Genomic DNA, 21,879 nt, shown 5'->3' with positions numbered 1-21,879 from the left:
CATTACCTGTTCGATTCACTCCCTCTGGGGCACCTGGCATTGGCCTTTGGCCTGACCCAGTATGGCCATTCTTACAGAGTAACTTGAGAATTAGCCTGGCTCCACAAAGCCCATGGCGGCTCATTCACACACACCCCCCCCGCCACCACCCCCCGCCCATACCTGGGAGCAAAAGACACTGCTCAGGTTCTGTTTGGGTTGGGTCTGCTCTTGAGGGCTCGGGTCGGGTTCTGCGTGGCTCAGATCAAGATGGCTGGTTCTGCCCTGGGAGTCTGCGTGTCCTAAAAACCCACTGGTGCTATGGGTCCTGCAATCTGGCGGGGAGAGCTTGGCTGGCATCTGTGTCACCCCAGCAGCTGGCTCTCCTGCCTCACCCGGCTGGGGGACTGTGAACACACGAGAACAGCCGTGCAGGGGTCCGACCAATGGCCCATCTAGCCCAGCGTCCTGACTTCCGACAGTGGCCAGTGGCTTCTGACTTCGGAGCTGCCGGTGGGCATCCGGAGACAGGCTCCCTCCAGCCGGCTGCCACTTCTGCTCTAGTTTGGGGGCAGCTCGCTTTCCCAACATAGAGGGGGTGCCCCTTGGGGGAGAAGCTGCTTTCTCACGGAGGCGGGCTCCCAAGAGCACGGAGCGAGTCCACCGGGGGCTGCCTTCCTGGGAAGGTCAGGATGCAAAGGGGGCAGTGAAGGAAGGGAAGGGCCCCAGGGGTGTTAATGAGCAGTTGTAGTTTTAACTGTTCAGCTCCAGTGTAGGCCAGGAGCAGCTGGCAGGTCCCTGCAGGCTGTTGGAGAGGCAGGGCTCTGGTCTGGGCCCATGCAGGCAGGCATCTACACCACCAAACTGCAGGGCCATGCCCACCTGCTTTGCTGAAACACCCGTGCAGGCGGGAGGGTGAGAATCCCAGAGCATGGCAGCCCCATCCCAGCCACGCAGCTCTGTGCACCTGGGCGAAGGCTCCCCCGCAGGCTCGGATCTGGCAGCGCCATCTAGGTAACATGCTGTTCATTTCCCTAGGAGGTTCAGGCAGGCTGGCCCCAGGCTGGAGAACAGGACTTCCACCGAACCCACAACAACGGCTCCAGTTCTGCAACCCCAGGAGCGGGAGGTGCCGGTTGGCTCTGGGTGACGGCTCCATCGCTGCAGCCCCCCCCCCCCTCTGGCCTGCAGCCTGGGAGAGGAAAGAGATTGCAGTGACCTGCTGCCACCTCCCTCCGCAGCAAGGTTCCCTCTCATTTTTCCACCCGTGTGCAGAATAAATTTTGTTCAGTGCACCAGGGCATGTGTGGAAGTGCACCACCAGTAGAAACACCAGCTGCCGGCCCTGGGTGCCCTGCTAATCAGCTGGGTGGCATTTGAATCTCTTCCGGCTGGCCGCCCAAGTGCTCAGCTTAGAGGGACCACTGATCAGCAGCCCTTCCATGTTTAAAACTGGACATGGCGCTGGCGGGCATCAAGCGTCCGGCATCCCAGGTGCCAGTGGAGAGCTTGCGTTTACACTGCGTACTCCGGAGGCCCCTGCTGAGCCCGCACTCTGTAAAGCCCCACTCTGAACCCAGGCCTGCCCTGCCCTGACGATGTGCTGGGTTATTTACTCTAACGAGGGATGACTTTGCACCCAGCCCTGTGCGCAAGGCTTAGAACATGCTAATTAGCGCGTGAATTAAAATAATGCAAAGTATACCTGCAGATCATTTAGCAGTGGGGATAGCCATGCTGGGGGCTGGGAGCTGGTTTTGATCTGCCCCTCTCCCCTGGCATCTGGGCAGGCCTGCATGGAGGAAATGGTCCCCCAGGACAGGGGGGTCAGAGCGAGACAGTCCCAGGAACCCCCGGACCCTTGGCAGGTCTGCAGCCGCCTGTGCCGGGAGGGCAGCAGGCCCCTGGTTTCCCTGTACCGCTGTTGTTGCTACGGCAACTAGCTGCCTGGCTCGGATGCTCTGATAACCCGTCAGTCAGCGAGGCAGCCAATGGCCGGGGCCGCGCTCCCTGCGTCTCTCAGGCGCGCGGGCGACCAATGGGCACGTCACCTGCCTGGGGAAGCCGTGTCACTGGGGCAACCGGCGGGCCCGGCCTGCGCCCGGTGCAGCAGAGCCCAGGGGCAGCGCGGGGCGATTAGCGCCGACATCTGTCGGGCCTGTCTGCGCGCCGCCCTAAGCTCCTGCTGGCGTCTCCCTGCGCACGGGAGCTGGGTTCAAAAAAGCTGCCCTGTTTCCATGCCTCCCTGCTTGTCACCGCGGGGCGGTTAACCCTTCCCACCCCCCTGCCCTCGGAGCTGGCCCGGGCAGGGATGTCTCCGGGCTCATGGCCTGGGAGACACTTATTAGAGGGCTCCCGGCCCGCAGAGAGAACTACCCGAGGGAGACCGGCCGCTCCCCTCCAGCGCTGAGCCCCGAGCGCCCCAGGGAGCCAGGCAGACAGTGACACGTGCGGCAGGAAAGTTTCCCCTTCTCAGACTGCACCGCAATGGGGATGTGGGGGGACAACGGCCTCTCTTGCGAAGGCCCCCCCCTTCTTTCTACAAATTTGTTTCTCTCCCTGAAAAATGCCTGGAAGTTTCTACCCCAGCCCCGTGCCCACGGGGAGGCAGGGCCGGGCAGGCTGGGCAGCCCTGGGATGGCCAAGGGTCTCGTTGCAGAGAAAACCTGGCAGAAGTGCCCAGGTGGCATGTAATGCGTGCCCCCTTCTGACCGACCTTCGGGGGACGTAGCCAGTCTCCCGCACCCTCTGCCCCAACACTGGTGGCAACTCCTTTCCCTCCATGGCCTCTCCTCCTCGCCCGGCCTCTCCTCCTTTCCCTCCACGGCCTCCCCTCCTCGCCCGGGCTGCCATTAACCCGCCTGGTGTCTCTTGCTGGGACGCAGGCGCTCCCTCCTGGGGTCACTAGTCAATCCTCCCAAGAGCCCCTGCGCCTGGCAGGCAGTCGTCCGGTCCCAGCCCAGCCCAGTGCCGCTTTCCCCGTGGCTGGTAGCAGCCGGCTGCCCCAGACTCCAGGCCGGGCTCCTTGCTACCTCACCCCTCTGTGGGCCACTGAGCTGCCTGCCTTCCGATGGCTCCTCTCCCCTGCCTCCTTGCTAGACTCTACAGAGCAGCAGCCCAGGGCTTTCTGCCTCCCTCCCGCCCCTCCTTGCCCCAGCCATCTCTTTCTCTTGAGAGCAGCCAGGGGCAGCCTAGGCTGCTGAGTGGGCCACAGGGGGGCCCCTACCTCTCAGTGCACTGGAAGATGGGCACAATCCCGGGATAGGACAGTTTTGCCAACTACGCTTGTGTTCCCGGAAGGCACGGGCTGGGCGGATTGAGCCGTCGCAGGGCTGGGATTGGGTGCAGGGGGGGCGCCCAGCCTGCCGGTCTGTGCTGTGTGCGGTCAGCCCCCCCTTCCCAAGCCCCGGCTTTCCCTGCCTGTCACTTTGGGAAGGCTGGTAGGAAAAACATCTATGTGTCCGGAAGCCAGTGGGATCTACCCACCCTGCCCATCTTCCCAGGCCCTGGTTCTCCGCCAGGTGCATCCCGGCAGGTTGATCGGCCCGTTTTAACCAGCCCAGCCTAGCCCGGCTCTGTGATGGTCACTGTGCCCCTTCACCTGGAGTGATGCCACCCACCCCTCTTCCACACGCCGAGCCAGCGTCCTTTCCCCGGGGCGCACCGGCATCTCTGCACCCCGGCCCGGCTGCCAGCTCGGCGCCCTCTTCCCCAGCGCCGACTGCACGCTGCGGCTACCTGAGCCCTCTGAGCCGGCTGGAAATAAACTGGAAGGGGCTAGGTCTCCGAGGCGGTGGGCAATGCCCCAGCTGGAGCATTGTCCGAAGTAACCCCGGGGCTGTGTGCTCCGTGCTGAGAACAGGTGCACTCATTACACGGGGGGCAGGTGGACCAAGTGGTTACAGCAGAGAACTGGCAATCAGAACTCCTGGCTTTTGTACCCGGCTCCAGGTGTCAGCGAGTCGCCTGTTTCCCCCCGGGAGCCTGCATTTGTGAAAGGGACAGTCGTACATGTAGCCTTGGCTGTCCTTTGAAGACCCCCTCTCAGCATCTCCACCCAGGGGTGAAGGGTGCATATCCGGACCTGCCCGGGGGCCACCCCAGGGATTCATTCATTTACAAGGCTGAGCCAGATCTGGGACCGTCACTACATGATGCCCGGGGCAAGGCCACCGACCAACAGTCCCTGTGGCTGGCGTAACAGTCCCCAGCAGGTGTTGTCTGGTTCCAGTTCAAGAATGTCAAGAGGCTTTAGAGAGTGATTTCAGCCTCGCAGCACGCCCACGAGGCAAGGGGCATAGTTAACCCAATTTGTAGGTAGGGAAACTGAGGCACATCGTTACTCAAGGTCCTATGATATGTGGCAGAGCCAGGAATAGAGTCTGGGAGTCTTGAGCTGTAACCACTAGCCCATCCTCCTCCCAAGTGCTTGAGTTTGACATCCCTTGATGAACGGCACTATAAGTTCTAAGTCTAATAAAATACATCATAAAACAAGAGTTAAAGTAACATTTTACCAGCACTAGCCCTGGGATCCTGGGAAAATCAATTTTACACACAAAGACACAATTGTCCATAGATGGGATCTTTTCGTGAGAATTTTAAATTTGATAGAGAATCGTATTTCCATACGCCTGGCATCCTCGAAGGTGTTTGTACATTTCAAAGAGCTTTGGCATTTGCATTTTCCAGTGTCATACGTCACACTATAAAATTCTATTTGATTTTCATATCCCACCCGCGCTCTGGTACTCAGAGCGGTTACAAAGCACACGGAACAGGATTCCAGGATCCCACGAGAATACAGACAAGCCGTTCCTCAAAGACTGGGATTAGTTTTATTCTGGGTCTTCATTTCCTGAACTGCTTCCTGCCCCTGGGTGTTTAACATCAGGTTGCTCTGTTTTCTGATCCGAAGGCCGGCTGAAGTCAATAGGAAGGTTTCCATCGATTTCAGTGAGCTTTGGATGAGGCCCATAGGCTAGAAGCTCTCCGTTTTCCACACAGAAGCGCTATTGTTAGCTTATGAAATATTAAAGGGACACAGTCAATTCATAAATCGCATTTCCTTCTGGAAACGGTTTACCTACGGTTGCTATAAGAAACACCTGCGATTGCTAGAACTGAAAGAGATTAGCGACAAAGATCTTTTTGCTCTGTTTTTTCCCCTCCTCTGTGTTTATTTTGTGCATTTGACAGCACTTTGTGCATTCTTCCACTGCTTCCAGGCGGCTGGCTCTGGAGGGCTTCGTGCGGGGTGGGGTTTTTAGCACACCCCGCCGCAGAGCACAGAGCGTTTTTGAAACATGAGCCCTGTGATCGCAAAGTTCCAAACACGAGTTTTAAAACAACGGATTACATTTCGAGGATCCCTGTGCGCGTCTCAGGCTACGCTTCCAAACACAGCCGGTAAACCGAGGCCTGCAATCCGGCATGTGCACACGGGTGTGTTTGTGTGCGCACGCGTGCGTGTGCGTGCAAAATTCCACCCCTCCATGTCCAAATGGAGGCTGAGGATGTCAGTCGGGCAGCTCGCTCTCTGGGTATGGGGATCCCCTGGTTAGAAGCATGTCAACGCCTCGTGAACCTGCAGTGCACTGGCTTGAGGATATACCATATAAATGGGCCCGTGCCAGAGAGGCGGGGCCACATTCCACTCTAGTTTCGCTGGTGTCAGTCTGGAGTGGCTCTGGAAATCGGAGGGGGAGAGATGCCAGACTATCCCAGAGACAGCTGATGTTGGCTGGGCTCATCTGCCATTTATGCACCCGCCATCCATCCTACCTCCTTCCCTTCACACACTGAATTCCCACGGCTGGACAGTGAGCCCTGAGGAGCCTCCCAGGCTGCCGCTGGCCACGCCAAGGTCACAGCCTCCGTCCTGCCCTCTGTCTAGTCCCCTCTTGCAGTAAGCGCCAGATGTAGGCTCCTGTGCCTTTAAGAGCCACGCTCCCCTCTCTGCCCCCCTACCCATCCCCCACCCCTCTTGGCTTGCCTCCTCATTGAAATGGCTCAGCAGCTCCCGCACAAGCTCTGGATGCTGGTTTGCGTCTCTCTGCCATCAGCCTGGGCCGACATCGCGTGCAGGAAGCCTGGCCCCAGCCGGGCCCGCTCGACGTTTGCCTCGCCTTGCATCAGAGATCCCTGTGCCGGGGTCAGCCCGAGCATGCTCTGCCCCCGCAAATTCCACCGGGGCCATGCCACAGCCCCCAAGAGGGGGCCCATCCGTGCAACAACTCGGCCCGGACCCCTGCGGCCTCCGTCTCTGAGCGCTGGTGCTTCGCCTGCCGGGCTGAGCCGCGCCAAGCCTCCCCCGGTCCTCACACCCTCGGCCTGACCCGTGCCTGGGAGAAGTGATCTCCTGCGCTCTCTGTGTTAGTCCCCGGGGCAGGCCTTCCCCATGGCCGGGCAGGCTGGCCTGCTGGCGTGGGCTTAGCTCGCCGTCGCGCACAGCGGGTAGCTCTTTGTGTGGGTGCCCGTGTGTGGGGCGGGGGCCGGATTGGCAGGCTGGCTCTGCTGGCGGCTGTGGAGATGGCAGGCTCACGTGGAGGGCCGCGTCTGCAGAGGACGCGTGTGCCCGCTTACAGGGGCGTTGTGGGGATGATGGCACAGACCGACAGCCTCGCTGTCCTGCGCCGGTCAGGGCCGGGACACACCCAGCCCGGCGCAGGCGGATGATTCACGCTCTAGTGGAGCGAGGGGTTCGGATGCCCGGAGGAGCAGCTACGGCTGCTTCAGCTGTCGCCAATGCCAAGGCTTTGCAGGCAGGCCGAGTAATCACCACAAGGCCGGAAAATCTCCTTCCTGATTTTCTTTTGGCCCCGAGGTGGGCAGTTTGTCTTGAGAGACATCACAAACATTGGGCACGGACCTAGCAGCCTCACCCAAGGCTCTCAAAGCCTGGGGGGGGCGGTCGGGTCGTATTATCCCCATTTTACAGATGGAAACACTGAGGCAGAGAGGGCTGCACCCTGAGTCAGTGTCAGAGCTGGGAAAGAAGCAGATGTTCCACGCCTGCCTCCAGCCCTGTTCAAGCTCTAGAGCAGCATCTGATTTGGGGGCACACGGCCGCCTCCCCAGCAGCAGAGTCACAGGACCCCAAACCCCAGGCCCTAGACCCACACCAAGCTAACCCGCCCCATGTGCCTCCAGCTCCCATGGAGCCGTGCAGCAGAGCGCCCCGCCGCCAGCACCGCCCTGCATTTCGTCAGTGCCGGACGCGGCCCCTTTCCTCTGCTCTGCACACGTGGCGCGGAGCCGGGAATTCTGGAATCACTGACTAGCCTTTCTCAGGTGGGGGAGGGGGAGCCAACTTCTCATTATACCCCAGTCACGCTCCCAGAGCCATAAAAAGCTGCAATTACAGCCCGGAGCCTGTGCGGAAGGCTCTCCGCTGGAGGATGGGAGTGCTGCAGCTGATGGGTTAGGTGCTCGCTGGTAGCCAGAGTCCCCGTGAGCACCTGGACTTGTGCACACCGCGTTTGCACGACGGCGACATGCGCTCGGGAGAGACGGTGTCAGAGGAAGCGGCCATGGGGCAGCCATGCTGCCAGCACAAAGCCTGCGTTTGCAAGGCGACCGGCGCTGCCATATGCAAATAGCAATGGTAATACATATGCATCAGCCCCCCTCCCAGGCTGAAGTGCAATTACAGGATGCAAGCAGCGGCTGATAAAACCCCCGAAAGGAACTGCCCCCCTCCCTCCGACAGTACCTCCAGCACCTACCCCCGCACCGCACTGGCCACAGCGGGCCAGATTTGCACCGGATTCCGCCTGGCTACCGTGCATTGACAATGCCCTTGTCACTGCGACGTTATGGTGCCTGTGCAGACCTGGTCACTTCCCGTGGAAAGGAAGGGAACGGTCCAAGAGCACGTTTCCAATCTGCAAGGGTAACAGCCGCCATGTGCAATCGGGGGTCCCCAACGGTCCCCGAACGACTTGCTTGGAAACGTGGCGCTCAAGTTCCTTCCCAGACCAGCAGGGAACAGGGCCGCTAGCAGGATGGAGTGTCACTGTGGATACACAAAATGGCTCACCAAACAGGGCTTTAAGGACTGGTTAAGGAAAGCAACCAAGCACCCAAGGGTCCTTCAGACCCCTGCTCCCCGTAAGCGTGGCCCACAAACCAAGCATAGAATCATAGAATCCTACAACTGGAAGGGACCTCGAGAGTCATCGAGTCCACCCCCCTGCCCTCACAGCAGGACCCAGGACTGTCTAGACCAGTGGTCCCCAACCTTTTGGGGCTTCCAGGCTGTGCGGGGATGGGGCCGTGCGTGTGCCGCGCGCCCGGGGGCAGCACCATGCATACGCCATGTCCCCAGGACGGGGGCTGCACATGTGCCAGGGGCCCGGAGCGCAAGAATGGCTCGGGCCGGCCCTGGTCACTAGGCGGGCACACATATGGCACCCGTGGGCACCGCGTTGGGGACCACTGGTCTAAACCATCCCTGCTAGACATTTATCTAACCTGCTCTTGAATATCTCCAGAGATGGAGATTCCACAACCTCTCTGGGCAATTTATTCCAGTGTTTCACCACCCTGACAGTTCGGAAGTTTCTCCTAAGGTCCAACCTAAACGTCCCTTGCTGCAGTTTAAGCCCATTGCTTCTTGGCCTATCCTGAGAGGCCAAGAAGAACCATTTTTCTCTCTCCTCCTTGTGACACCCTTTTAGATACCTGAAAACTGCTGTCAGGTCCCCTCTCAGTCGTCTCCTTTCCAAACTAAACAAGCCCAATTCCTTCAGTCTTCCCTCACAGCTCCTGTTCTCTAGACCTTTCATCGTTCTTGTTGCTCTTCTCCGGACCTTCTCCAGTTTCTCCACATCTTTCAAATGTAGCAGTTGCTCTGTTGCATACGGTGAAAAGCAGGTGGGATCTAGTCCTACATGCTCACCCCATTGGCCAAACAGGCTGCCACATTCTGCATGGACTGCGAGTTCCAGGCTGCTGTCTACTGGGCTGCAGATAAGCAGTAGTAAAGTACTCATGGGGCAAGCAGCGTTACCCAATTTACATATGTAAATGAGATGCCCTGGCTACAAAGGTAATATTTTTGTGCCAAGTGCAATGGGCTAAACTCGTCTGTGGCCCAACTGCATGGAAGCTGCGGTGCTACACGGCGCACGTAGGTGGCTGGCCGGTTGCACGTGTGATTTCATGGAAGCTGCGGTGCTACCCGGCGCACGTAGGTGGCCGGCCGGTTGCACGTGTGATTTTCAGGCATTCCTGCTGACCCCATGTGTGGACCCCCTGTATTCCCGCACTGTGGCAGAGCTGGGCAAGCCAGGCTAGCGAGTGGGCCGCAAGAGAGGACTCCTTCATCTCAGAGGCCATAACCAAGACGGTCTCCCGGGACAGGGCAGTGTTGCTCTCCGGGCTGGCGTCCCTCGGATGCGTGGGCTGGCCTGCCTAAACTGTCGCAGCGCTGGGGTTGGCTGCAGAGGAAGAACGCGGCCCGCCCAGTTGTGCTGTGTGCTACCAGCCCCCCTTCCCTGGCTTTACCTGCCTGTCACTCTAGGAACACTAGTCAGGAAAAAAACGGAATCAGGGGACCTTGCGGGTAAGCACCGATAAACGAAATATCTCGCGGGCCACGCGCAGAGCCCCGATGGGCGGCATGGGGCCCACCGCTGCTCCGTCGCTGGGCTGCCAGAGGGTCACAGTGGGAGCCCAACACTAGTGATTTTATCGCACGTCTCGGGACAGTCCTAGCCCCTGGAGTCGGGGGATTGCCTGAGACGCTCGGCTGACATTCCTTTCCAGGAGTCAGTTTCTACTCTTTGTGGCTGCCCACACTAACCCCGAAGGCTCCGAAACTCGGAGGCGAGGCCGAAGCGCCAGTGGTGTAGCCAGACTTTGGGCAGGTGGGCAACCCGGGCTGGAGGGCTGGTGGCTGCATGGGTGAGTGGGCCTGGATGCAAAGTGAGTGGGCCATGGCCCACTCAGGCCCACCCGCGGCTACGCCACTGCAAAGTCCCAGATTGGCTGAGCAGTCTCCTGGCCTTGGTGCTGACTCGTGATTTCGGAACAGCTGGGGCTGGCGATGCGGGTTACGCCCATTTTCGGCCCCTGAAACTCCAGCGGCCTAAAGCCCCAACATGGACTGAGCATCATTTCGCAACAAGATCCCTAAAACCAAGACATTGTCGGGGCTCCTCTGAGCCTGTATCCATCGCCCCGCGCCCGCAAGTAGCACCCCACAGCTGCCCGCTGGGCCTGCCTCCGGCCTGGGTGAAGAAGGGCAGCCAGAGCTGCAGGAGGCTTGCAGCCTGGTCAGAGCACCGCTACTATCGATGCAAGACCAGCACAGCAACACTGCCCTTCCTGGAGCATGCAGGGATCCTGACTCCGTGGCGTCGGCCTCTTTGTACATCACACGCCTGCCGCGGAGGCTCAGGCCCGGGAGACAGCTGGGTTCTGCGGATGCAGTTAAAGGGGGCGCGTTACCACCTCTGCCGCTCGCTTCCTGCGCGGGACTGGCGGTGCTTTGCAGTGCCATCGTGACACCCGGCCAGAGACCGAGCAGCACAGCTCCTCCAGAAAGGATCAGACCAAGAGCAAGGGGTGACTCCTTGGAGCAGGGAAGGAAAATGCATGGGGAGCTAGAAGCAAGAGCATCATGTGTAGGGGGGTCGTAGGTGACTCGTGGTAGCACGCAGGAGCTCCACTGCCCCCCTATGCCCTTGCCAAAATATTAATTGCCAAATGGGGTGCCCCTCCCTGCACCCCCTCCCCCACGGGCACCAGCTGCTCCTGGTGACAGCACTGGATCAAGAGTCAGGCATTCTGGATTCCAGCCCTTGCTCTGCCAGAGACTCACAGTGCAACCCCGAGCCAGTCACTGCCCTGCTGTGCCTCAGTTTCCCCATCTGTAAAACGACAACAGGCCGCACGTGTCGCGGGTGTCACTCGCTGGCTGTAGCGACATCACCCTGTAGACCCAGTCCGACCTCGTGGGCTCTCCCAGGACTCTAACAGCGTCAGCGCTCGCAGAGCCTTCTGACCGCGCGCCAGGCGCGAGTGCCTGCTGCTTTGACTGTGCCGAGAGCGGCCTCCGGCATGGACCGGAACGGGAGCGCAGCCCGACGCCGTTCTCCCAGGCATGCTCCAGGCCCCCTCTTCACCTCGCACCCCGCCCTCCTCTTCTGGGCCCTCGGCTCCTGGCCCAGGCCTCCGAAGGGCTTCAGCAGACCCCGACGGGCAGTGGTGTGGCTCGGGATAACCGCCCTGCCTTGCCCCATCCCTGTCTGGGGCAGCAGGCAGGCTCTTTGGGGCAGGCACTGGGCCGGCTTCCGATCTCTGCAAAGAGTGGCGCCACGTTGGGGTCATTCCGAGAAGGCCAGCGACGCCGAGGGAGAGTCTCTTGGCCTCATCCTTCACCGTTCCCCTCCCCCCAGAGGGTCCCGGCGCACAGCGCTGTACAAGCGGAGGCTTGGGCCTGGCTCGCCAGGGGCCCCCTGAGTTTGGGGCTTGGTGCCCCCCCAAGCCAGCCCAGCGCTGGTGCAGCTCCCAGGTAAGTGATGGGAGGGGGGCAGGAGAAAGTTTGACATTCTCTCTAGCAACCCCTTCCTCGCCGCACGCCTATTGGGGGATGCAAATCCGGCCTGCCTGCCCTGCAACCAATGACGCGCCGGCCGGGGCGGGGCCTCCCATTGACAGAATCCGCACCTGGGTGTTTACACGAGCGGCGGCGGCTGGTGCAGCCCCCAGACGGCACGCGAGGGGCGGAGAGTCTGGGGGAGCTGACAGCTCGGCGGAGCCGGAGGAGAAGGCACCGGAGGGGGAGAGAGGCAGCGAGGGGGCGGGCGCGCAGACAGCGGCTCCAGCTGGCGAGCGAGGCGGGCGCTGCGGGGACCGATTCCTCGTGCGCCCAGCCCCTGCCCCGGGGGGCTCGCGTGCTGCAGGGCGGGACCTCGGACAGCCCCCCGGCTCCGGAGCGAGCCTGCCGTGTGCACGGCCCCCAGCCCGGCCGGCGGCGCGCCCCGTCTCCGGGAGGCCGGGCAGAGGAGGTGCCACGCCGCTTCCACGCGTCGCCTCGCGGGCTGCGGGGCGCGCAGAAGGGGGCGGACGGGCCGAAGACCCTCCCCAGCCCGCAGCAAGGCAGACGGCTCCTTCCGCCCCGTCGTGCGGACAATGCACGGAGCCCAGCCTGGCTTTTAGCGCCCGGGAGCCAGCCGTCCGCCGCCGCCGCAGCATGGTCCAGCAGAGGAGCATGAGGAGCCGCGCCGAGTCCAAGAGGGAGGTGTGTCCCCAGCTGGCCGCCAAAGACTCGCTGCTCCTGAAGGATGCCGGCGCCAAGGGCGAGCCTGCCTGGTGCAAGACGCCCAGCGGACACATCAAGCGGCCCATGAACGCCTTCATGGTGTGGTCGCAGCACGAGAGGCGGAAGATCATGGACCAGTGGCCGGACATGCACAATGCCGAGATCTCCAAGCGCCTGGGCAGGAGGTGGCAGCTGCTGCAGGACTCGGAGAAGATCCCCTTCGTCAAGGAGGCGGAGCGCCTGCGGCTCAAGCACATGGCCGACTACCCCGACTACAAGTACCGGCCCAGGAAAAAGGGCAAACTAGGGGCCAGCAAGGCCCGGCCGAGACTGCCCGTGAAGATAAAACCCTCCGTCCTCAGCCGGGTGCCCTCCAGCAGAAGGCAGTCTGCCAAGGCAGACTCCGGCTGCCCGGTGGGAGAGGCCACGCTCAAGATGGAAGAGGACCTCCTGGAGGGGCGGCTGTCGGACACGCCCTTCGAGGACCGCCCCAAGGCAGCCGGCAAGGAGTTCTGGCACCTGGTGCCCGCCGGGCGGGCGGCTGGGGAGAAAAGGAGCAAGAGGGGCGACTCCGCTGAGCCCCGCCAGGCGAAGGACCCCGAGACCCCCGCCGAGCCCTTCCCGGAGCAGGTGAGCTCCCCAGAGAGCGGGTCCCCCTCCCCGATGTCCACCGCCTCCCCTCCGCCCTCCTCTGACGAAGAGCTGGAGGAAGAGTTCTTGGGTGTCCTGCCGGGGAAAGGCCAGCCGAGCCCGGCCTGCGGAGCCCTGGACTGGTCCGTCTTCGACAAAGACCTTGACCTCTTCCCCCTGGGGGTGGCCTCTCACTTTGAGTTCCCGGACTACTGCACCCCCGAGGTGAGGGAGATGATTGCCGGGGACTGGCTGATGTCCAGCATCTCGGACTTGGTCTTTACGTACTGAGTCCCGCGCCCGGCAGGTGACTCTTTTCCACAATCAGGTCGTATCAAAACCACAGGAAGGAAAACACAAAACCAGCTGTTTACATGCAGGAATCAGGTATTTTGCCTTGAACGCATTCAAAGGCAGACGCTCCCCTGCCCACCCCTCCCCCGCTGCACACACCCACCTCTCCCGGCGCTCGCATGGGCGCCCCGGGACTGCAGCGCGGGGGCTGGGCTGGGTCCTCGCCTGGCGCTCCCCCAGCCTGGGGGGGATGGGGGGGCCTTTATCTTGCCATGAAATGTGACTGTCTAATCAGGTTTTCATTGTGAACCTCTTCTCCCGTCTCCCCTTCCCCCACCCCTGCTTCCAGCTGCTGCTCAGCTCTGCCGCCATCCCTTCCTCCACTGCCGAGAGACCCTCCCCCACTCCATCTCGCTTCTACCCCATATTTTTTCCTCCTGCCCTCTCTTGCTAGCAGAGGCCGCCTCCTCGCTCCTGGTGAATTTTCAGGCACGGTTCCCGCCTCCCTCCCGCTCCTTTGCCTGCCCGGGTAGCGCCACTTCCCTCTGCGTCGATTTCAGTGCATTTCCAAACCGGCCTTCGTTTTTCCTACTCTTCCTTCCGACAGCCCTTGGGAAGAGAGCCCCACCGGGTCCGTCCGTCCCTGGGCGCGGAGGGATGTCAGGGAGCGTGCCCGACTCGTGCCGTCCCACCCTTCCGACACCCAGGGACTCGGGGGGGGGGGGGGGGACAAGCCGCCGTCCCTGCCCGGTTGCAACAGCGCGCACGCGCTCCCCGCACCTCACTTTGGGAAAGAGCGAAGTTGCACGCACGTGATTTGCACGTGGATCCGAGAGGCTGCTGTCCCTCTCTCCAGACGCTGGTGCCGGCAACGGCACCGTCCGTGTGGGGAGCCCGTTCCTAGGGAAGGGAGCCCAAGGCAGAGGGGAAAGGGGCACATGTTGCTGCCTTCAGCGTGGCACCCTGGTTCTAGCCCGGAGCGGCCCAGCCTGGAGCTCTGGCGTGGCTGGCGATTCGCCCACGCCAGCCCTGCCTGGTCTTGGCCAGCCGTGCCGGTCTCGCCCGGGCCCCATTCCGAGGGCGTGCCCGGGGGAGGCAGCTTTGCGGGCAGAGGGTGCAGATCCAGGGCTTGCTGGGGAAGGAAGCCACAGGGAAATGTGCCTTTAGCGACCACCCAAAAGGGAGCAGCCGCAACAAAGCCAGATGCCTGGTTGATCTGGGTCTGTTATGGAAGGAAGAATAAATTTGCCCTGCCCGCTGCATGGGGCTGTTCCCAGAGCCCACATCCCTGGGTGGAGCTGGGCCGTGGGGCAGGATTCCCTGCAGATGAATGCCCTGAAGCTTCCGGGCAGGGAGTGTCCTAGATGAAGGGCTCTGTGGCTGGGTGTTTCCTTGTCTTGCTCATGTCTCCTTCCTGCAGCAAAACCGCCTCCTCCCGCTGCTGCCTGGAAACATACGGCCGCCATGGCAACGGGTTGGCAGCTTGGGACGGGGCTTAGCCCTGAAGACGCCCCCCCAGCCTGGGAACTCTGGCGTGACGCCGCGTCTGCCGCCCCTTCTGCCCCCCGGGAGGCAGGCCCCTGCAGGAAAGGGAGCACCCTGAAAGCTGCTGCAGAAGTCAGGGCCGGATTTGCCCCCTCGTTTCTCAGTGGCGCTGCCTCCCCTGTTCCGGGCTCCAGGGTGGCCCCGTGACTGTAGGTGAGAATTCCCCCGTGCCCCCAGCCAGGAGGGGGGCGGGATCCACTCAGACTCTCACTAGGACCCGGTCAGGCCCCAGGAGCCAGCGGGCTCCGACCGTCCGGGGGCTTCACGCCGGCATGATCGTCAGAGACACCGAGCACCTCGGACCTCCGCTGGGTGCCCCTGACCATCAGGCCAGTGCAGGGCCTCCCGGAGACAGCTCTGGGCGTCCGAGCCCGGCCGTGAGCTCCGCAGCTTTGGTTTTCAGTGGCCCAGGTGTTAGACTTTGAACGGGGACAAGTGGGCGTGTTCAGGAAGCCCTTTCCCAAGGACATTCCCACCCCCTTCTCCCCCAGCTGAGCTCCCGGGGTACGCTGGGGAAATAGGATAGATTTGTCTGTGTGTGTGTGTGTCTATGGATTCCAGTTTATAAATTAGGTTCAAAGAGCACTGAGACCATAATGCAAATGATGCACAAAGCAGGGGGTCCGGACCGAGCAGAAGGCATGTTCCCTTCCCCTCTCCTCCAGCCAGGCGGGCGAGCCGGGACAATGCAGAGCGGCTCGGAACAGACCTCCGCAAGCCAAGCCGCCCGGGGAAAGCCACACACGTTCCAGATGCTCTCGAATCCCCTGCTTCAGGCAGCCCGTTCACCTGCAGTGGCGCAAGGCGGGGACCGAGGTCCTAATGCAGAGCTCTTCCCCGCCCCCCTCGCAGCTCCCCCCCCCCCCGACAGGCTCATTGTAATGAAAAGCCCCACCCCCTTCCGTGCCCAGCAGGACACCTGGCAGGTCCACGGATCTCAGAGGGTTTCAGCCTCACACAGAGGAGACAGTCCTTTTAAGCAGCCTGGAGACAGTCCTTCCCATCCCTTCTGATCCTCAGGAATCCAGCCGCTGACTCGCCCTGCACACATGCTGCCTGAAGGAGGGCCGTCTCCTCCGGTGCTTTCTAGGCTGCCCAGAGCCTTTAGGATCCAAGCGCCGGCTTGGAATTTGCCCCTTGTCCTGTGCTGATTCAGCTCTGCCCAAGAGCGGCAGCCCCTGGGCGTGCCCTGCTGCCCGCAGGGGCCTATGCTGGGCCGGTCCTTACCCAGTGTTTTAAATGGGCTTCCATTGGACCTTTAAGGGGCTGGTTCTGCCAGCCTGCTTCCAGATGCCACCAGCCTCCACAGCCTCGCTGCACTGGCCAGCCCTCCCACGGCGAGGCCAGCCAGCCAGCCGCGTGAGAAAGCCACGTCCCCTGCACCCAGCCGGTGCTCCTGGCGGGGGCTGCGGGCACGGGGCTCCCTGGGGAGGCTCCTGCTGTTCCTGCGAGCCAGGAGGGCGGGCTGCTAGCTCTGGAGCAGGGGATGCAGATTCTGGGTGTGTCAGGCCCCGGGGCATCGGTCTCTTTGCGCGCAGGGATCAGACACTTCCCAGGCGACTTTCCAAGGGAGCGTTGACTGGTCAGGAGCGTGCCTGATAGTCAGGCTCTGCTGCCACCTGTCCTGGCTGCCAGCACCACCCTGCTCTCTCTCGGACCCTGACATCCGATGGGACCCGAGCCGGGTGGTGCTGCGCTGCCCTCCGAGGCCTCCATCCAGCCAGCTTTTCCAGGGCCCCGTATCCCCGCAGAGCCCCACTGAAAGAGGCTGGGTGTTTGGAATGTCCCGCCAGCTGGTGCATGTGACTTTCACGATGGGCCCTCCTACCCGGAGGGCCACATGGGACCCCCGCTGCCCGGACTTGATTGGCAGATCCCGACAATGCCTGGAGAGCAGCAGCATGCCCTGGGATAAACGAGGCTAGATGGGGTGTGTTCGGAGTGGCGCTGGTTTCATGGGGCGGGGGGGGGGGGGTCGGTATTTGCAGGACCAGGAGGACCAGCAGGAGGGCACAGCTCAGCAGGCAAGGTGCAGCCAGCAGACCCACAGCCTGAGCAGGGAGCTCACGCTTTCTGGTAGCCCCCAGGGAAATGGTCCATGCTCAGAGCTCGGGGAGCACAGAACAGCCAGGTGTGCGGGGGCTGAGAGGCTGCACCTGTCCAAGACATTCCAGCCAGCCTTGGAGCAGATCAGCCCCAACTAGGGGGCAGAACCAGAGCCCCCAAAGGTGCTATCCTAGGGTGCATGGGCTGGGGTGGCCTGGCTGGGAGCGTGTGTGAGCCGTGACCTGCCTCTCCAAGAGCATCTGCCGCTCTCCGCCAGCCCGGCCGCTCAGCAGGCCTCTGAGGAAGGGGCGAGGAGAACGGAAGGGGCCTGGGGGCTGCGCCATCGCCCCTCACGCTCGGAGGGAGCGGGGGGTTTCATCGGCCAGCTGCTTTTCCTCCTCCCCCACCCCTGCAGCTCCGCGCTGCTGGGTCCCTGCGCATGTGCCCTTCAGAACTGCAGGCCCCTCCCGCTACTCTGGGGGGGGGGGGGTGGTCTCAGGTAGAGGAAACTCCAGTCTGGTGCAAATCACAGAGCCCCCTCGGCTGCGGGCCAAACCGGGCTCCATCCAACCCTGTCTCCGTATCTGACAGAGCAGGTCCCTCCGCCTCAGGCACACGGGACTGGCCACTCCCCGGCCTGGCCTGAGACCCCCCCGGGGAAAAGCAGGCTTTGCTTCCCCTTCGTTTGCAAAGCGTCAGGCTACGCCCCCCTCAGGACTAGGCCCCGGGCAGGCCTGAGGAGAGCCGCAGAGCCGGGCCTGGCCGGTGTGAGCAGGGCCGCGGGGAGAGGGGAAGGCTCCTCGTCAGTCTCTAAGCACAAAGAGCCTTTGCTTCCTCTCTGCTCCCCCTTCCTCTCGGCCAGGGGTGGGGAGCCTAAGGCCTGGGGGCCCCCGGCTTGCCTCCATCCGGCCCCCAAGGCTCAGGGCTCCCCTCCCCCCACCATGGTGTGCAGCCCCCGACTGATTTTTCTGTGGGTCAGCGGCCCCCGAACCAAAAAGGTTCCCCGCCCCTTGCGCTAGGCGTTTCTTGTTTCCCTTTGTCCGAGGAGAAAAGAGTTTGTGAGCTGCTGTGACATGTGGTTTTAGTGCTTTAGAGACCTCCCCCTCCTCCCGTTTTGACTTCTCTCTCATTCTACCGCTTGGCTAGTTTCTGCTGTGACTGTCCCCCCCCCGCCCGCCCCGTCCCTGCTGCCTGTAATTTTCTGCCATGCGCGCGCGCGTGTGTGTGACCCATTCGAGTCATTGATGTAGATAAAGAAAAACTTGTCTCAGGAACAAACTCCACGGATTGTGGCCAGCAGGGCTCTGGGGATGTGGACCCCCCCATCCCTTCTCCCAAACCTCTCCCAACGCTTTCCAGTTGTCTGCAGGGGTCGGCGGAGAGACACCGCCAGCCTGCAAATGGTGCTACAAGCGCTCTGGGTTTTCTTTTGTAATGTTGTGTTAGTGACGAGCTTCCTGTATCTGTTGTCTTGGAGAAATAGGCTTTTAGATGAGGGGAAGGAACAGCACTTGGTACAGCCGAACAGTGTGTGTGAAATGTCCCGGACCGGTGATGTGAACGCTCGGCTAATGGTTATACTGATTGTTGTGACTATGGAATAAAGTGTATTCTTGGTCGGCCTCTGTCTCCGATGTAACTCCTGCACTCGCAGGCTGACACGAGTGTTGCACCACTGATCACAGCGGAGTGACTCCCAATTTACACTGCTGTCGGAGCGGTGTCAGACCCTCCCTCTCTGCGCACAAGAAGCCCTGGGTTGGAATAGCCTGCTTCTCTCTCTGATCCAGCCAGCTCAGTGGTTCTCGAACTTTTTGGCCCATGGCCCACCCTGTGCAACACTAAACTTTCTGGGGACCACCGGCCAACCACCCATGACGACACAAAGGGTGCAGGAGCGGGCTGGGGGCGGGGCCTGGGCATGAGGGTTAAGGGGGTCATTTATCTGGATCCATGCCCCCCGCTGATCCCATTGGCCATAAACTGAGGTGAGCGGTTCCCTGCCTTGCCATTCCTCCATCCCTAGTGTGGAACCACTTCCATCCCCCATCAGCTGGCTCTGACCCACAAGGCTGCCCCCCTCCGCAGCAGGAAGCCGGCACTGGTGCTCCAACCTTGCAGGGAGGGGGGCCGTGGGGCTGGAGCATCAGTGCAGGCTCCCCGCTGTGGGGGGAGGGAGCCCCGAGCCTGCGGCCCACCTGCAAGATGGTCCCGGACCACTAGTGGTTCACGGATCACACTTTGAGAACCACGGAGCTAACTGAACCCTGCCTTCCCCTCCCCACAGACACCCCAAAATCAGCCAAATGCTGCACCGAGTCCAAATAGCACAGTGGTTCCCAAACTTTTCAGCATCACGCCCCCTTTTCTGATTTTTGAAAAACCCTCATGCCCCTCCCCCCCCCAAAAAACGAGCAAAAAATAATAAAAAAAAGGAACTGAGCAGTGCAGCAAAACTTGTTGTGGAGGGGGCTGGGTCGCCTCATGCCCCTCCCCCCCCTGGAATTTCTTTACCCCCCCCAGGGGGGCACGCTTCCCCAGTTTGGGAACCCATGAAATAGCAGCATCCATTCATCCAGAGCCATCGCCTCCCGGGCCTTTAGAAACAGGACTCCAGGATCACTTCCTCCGTGCCTGGAGCTGTCCACATGAAAACACAATGGGCAATCGTAAGGAAGCGGCGTGTAATGGCCTGACGTGGACTTTGGCGAGCGCATGGTCACGCAGCCACGTCAGGTACCCCTGGGAGAGCTCAGTGTACCCCGGAGTACGCGGCCCGGGCTGAGATCCAGGCTGTAACACTCAGAGGGCTGGTGGCTGAAGGGAAAGACCAGCCCTTGGTAGTAAACACAGGAGCATCTCAGCCCAGGGACAGGGAAATTCGAATTCCTGCTCACTCTGCTCCCGGACATCACCGCAGCTCCTAGCCTAGCTAATAGTACGGACGGGGCTCGTACCCGTCCTAAGGGTTAAACACTGCCCCAGGTTCTCCGCCCTCATCCAATGAGTGGAGGAAAAAACACCAGCTAATGAACCGACTGCAGGGGCTAGCTTTTCCTTGGCCATCTCCCCTCCAAAACCCAGCCACGGCCAGCTCTGCTCAGCACCTACCTACTACCGCTGCCAGAAAGAGGGATTCTCCCTGTAATTCCGTCCCACAGGGACTTCCAAAGTAGAAGGGGCAAATCCCCGGCCTCTGAATGCAGCAGGCGCCGTGTCCTCCACAGACACAGCCAGGAAGGTGTGAGGAGGAGAGAAACCCACCCACCCCTCCAAAAACACGTTGCAATCCTGCAAAAAGATGTGCATGAATGTAACTGGATTCTGGGTCAAACCTCCCTTTTAGGGGGAAATTTCCTCCCCCCTCTCCATGCCGACTGTCTCCCGTCCCCATTCCTTCCTTCCCTGGAACTGTTCCCAGAAGTTCAGTGGAGTGAATGTGCTGCTCCTGCCTTATCCCCAAATGTCCCTATGTCCGCAAGAGCTAGGGAGCATCTCAAAACACCCTCCAAAGGCAGGAATTAGTATCCCCAAAGAGGTAGGGAAAGTGAGGTCCTCTTCCACATGCATGGGGTGCATTTCCCCCAACTGTATTTCTGACCACAGTCCGCAGCACCACGGAAATGCAGCCACCTCTGGGGTGTGGAGAAGCAAACAGCAGGTAGCTGCACTCAGCCAGGGCTGGGGGCATGCTGCTCAAGGAACACCTCAGAGCAGTGCTGGGGGCTCGTTCACGCCCACACAGAGCAGCCAAGACCTTGTTTCCAAGGCTCTGATGAGGCCCCTCTTCATGCCACAGGAAGCCGCATGGACAAGCCCGGTGCTTGCAGGAGTCCGGGTGTGTCCAACGGGAGGCTCAGGTCACTAGGCTGTCCCGGGGAAGGGGGGGGGGGCTGCCTCTTTCCAAAGGATTCAGCTGCACCCAGAGGTGCATGGAAACCAGGCAGGCCATGATACGCGCCCCCTTCCAGCCTCCATCCTGCCGGGCAGAGTATCAGGGTCTCAAAGGAGCCAGGCTGCACAGGGACCCTCCTGTCTTTCTCTGGCACCAGCCCCCCTAACCAACCTGCCCCCACCCGCCCATCCTTCTAGGAGACCTACAGGAAACCGTGTGGTTCACGGAGACCTCTGCTGGCCAGCAGGGGTAGCAGCGACTGACAGCATTGCACCTTGGGGGGCGGTACCTCCCCGCCCCCAAAGAAAAGGGAAATTAGAACCTGAAGCGGGTCATGGAGCCATTTACGCCCCAGAGGCTCTGCTGGCGACTGCCCAACAGAATCACTTAAAGGTCCGTCTCCTCCCCGCAAAGTCTCTCCTCCCTTCACTGTGCCCGAACCCCGGGGCTTGCCCAGTTTATAATCTCCAGAGAAAGCCCATTCTCCCCCCGAGGCGATGCCCACGATTTGCATCCCCTGTTAAAATAGCAAATTCCCGTGTGCCTTGTCTGCTCTGCCGCGCAGGCCGGGAGCTGAGAGAGGAATAAAGCGTCGTGTTCCCTTGGACGGTGCGTGCAGTCTGTGTGTTCCGGGCACTGCGTGTGCATGCTGACCTAACCCACGCACGTGGGCCGGGGCACTCAGTGGCCGGCAGGGCTGCGTGCGGCAAACAGGAACTCAGTCACCGGGCCTGGCTCAAAGCTGAAACCAACACCGACGGTTTGATCAGCTCAGTCCCTTGAATCTCGAATGCACGGTTCCCTGCCCACACACCCGCCGGGCCTTGAGTGTCACTGGGGCCTGGGCAGCGGTGCAAATAACCACATTTCTGACAGGTGCCGTCCTAGTGCAAGCCGGGTCCCTGCCAGCTCTTGCAATAGCTCCTTGCTGGCTTTTGCCGCAGCTCTGCCAGTTCTTGCCGGAGCTGCGCACCATGGCGCACCCGCTTACTTTCACCTCTGGGTCTGGGGAATAATATTGGCTGGTTAGCAGCTGCAGAAGAACCATCAAGAGGCACAATACTTTGTTTATTGTCGCGAGAAAGAAAGAAAGAAAGAAAGAAAGAAAGAAAGAAAGAAAGAAAGAAAGAAAGAAAGAAAGAAAGAAAGAAAGAAAGAAAGAAAGAAAGAAAGAAAAAGCTCAATTGATTTTAAAAACACACCAAACCCCAACATTTAG

At 61.1% G+C, this 21,879-nt stretch overlaps 1 protein-coding gene across 1 annotated transcript; it reads left to right on the top strand.

Moving 5' to 3' along the window:
• Positions 1 to 11,669: 11,669 nt before the first annotated feature.
• On the top strand, positions 11,670 to 18,386 carry SOX12 (SRY-box transcription factor 12). The gene has a single exon (XM_075900880.2). It carries the CDS (start codon positions 12,182 to 12,184, stop codon positions 13,169 to 13,171), a length of 990 nt encoding a protein of 329 aa, XP_075756995.1. The 5' UTR covers positions 11,670 to 12,181; the 3' UTR covers positions 13,172 to 18,386.
• The last annotated feature ends 3,493 nt before the right edge of the window (positions 18,387 to 21,879 follow it).

Source organism: Pelodiscus sinensis, chromosome 17 (genome assembly GCF_052426305.1).
Source record: "Pelodiscus sinensis isolate ZL-2025 chromosome 17, ASM5242630v1, whole genome shotgun sequence".
NCBI lineage: Eukaryota > Metazoa > Chordata > Testudines > Trionychidae > Pelodiscus > Pelodiscus sinensis.
Note: the sequence above shows the minus strand (reverse complement) of the source record. Positions and strands in the feature narration are given on the sequence as shown.

Excerpts from the sequence above, each read along its gene's own strand:
- SOX12 (XM_075900880.2), top strand. The coding sequence starts at position 12,182 with ATGGTCCAGCAGAGGAGCATGAGGAGCCGCGCCGAGTCCAAGAGGGAG.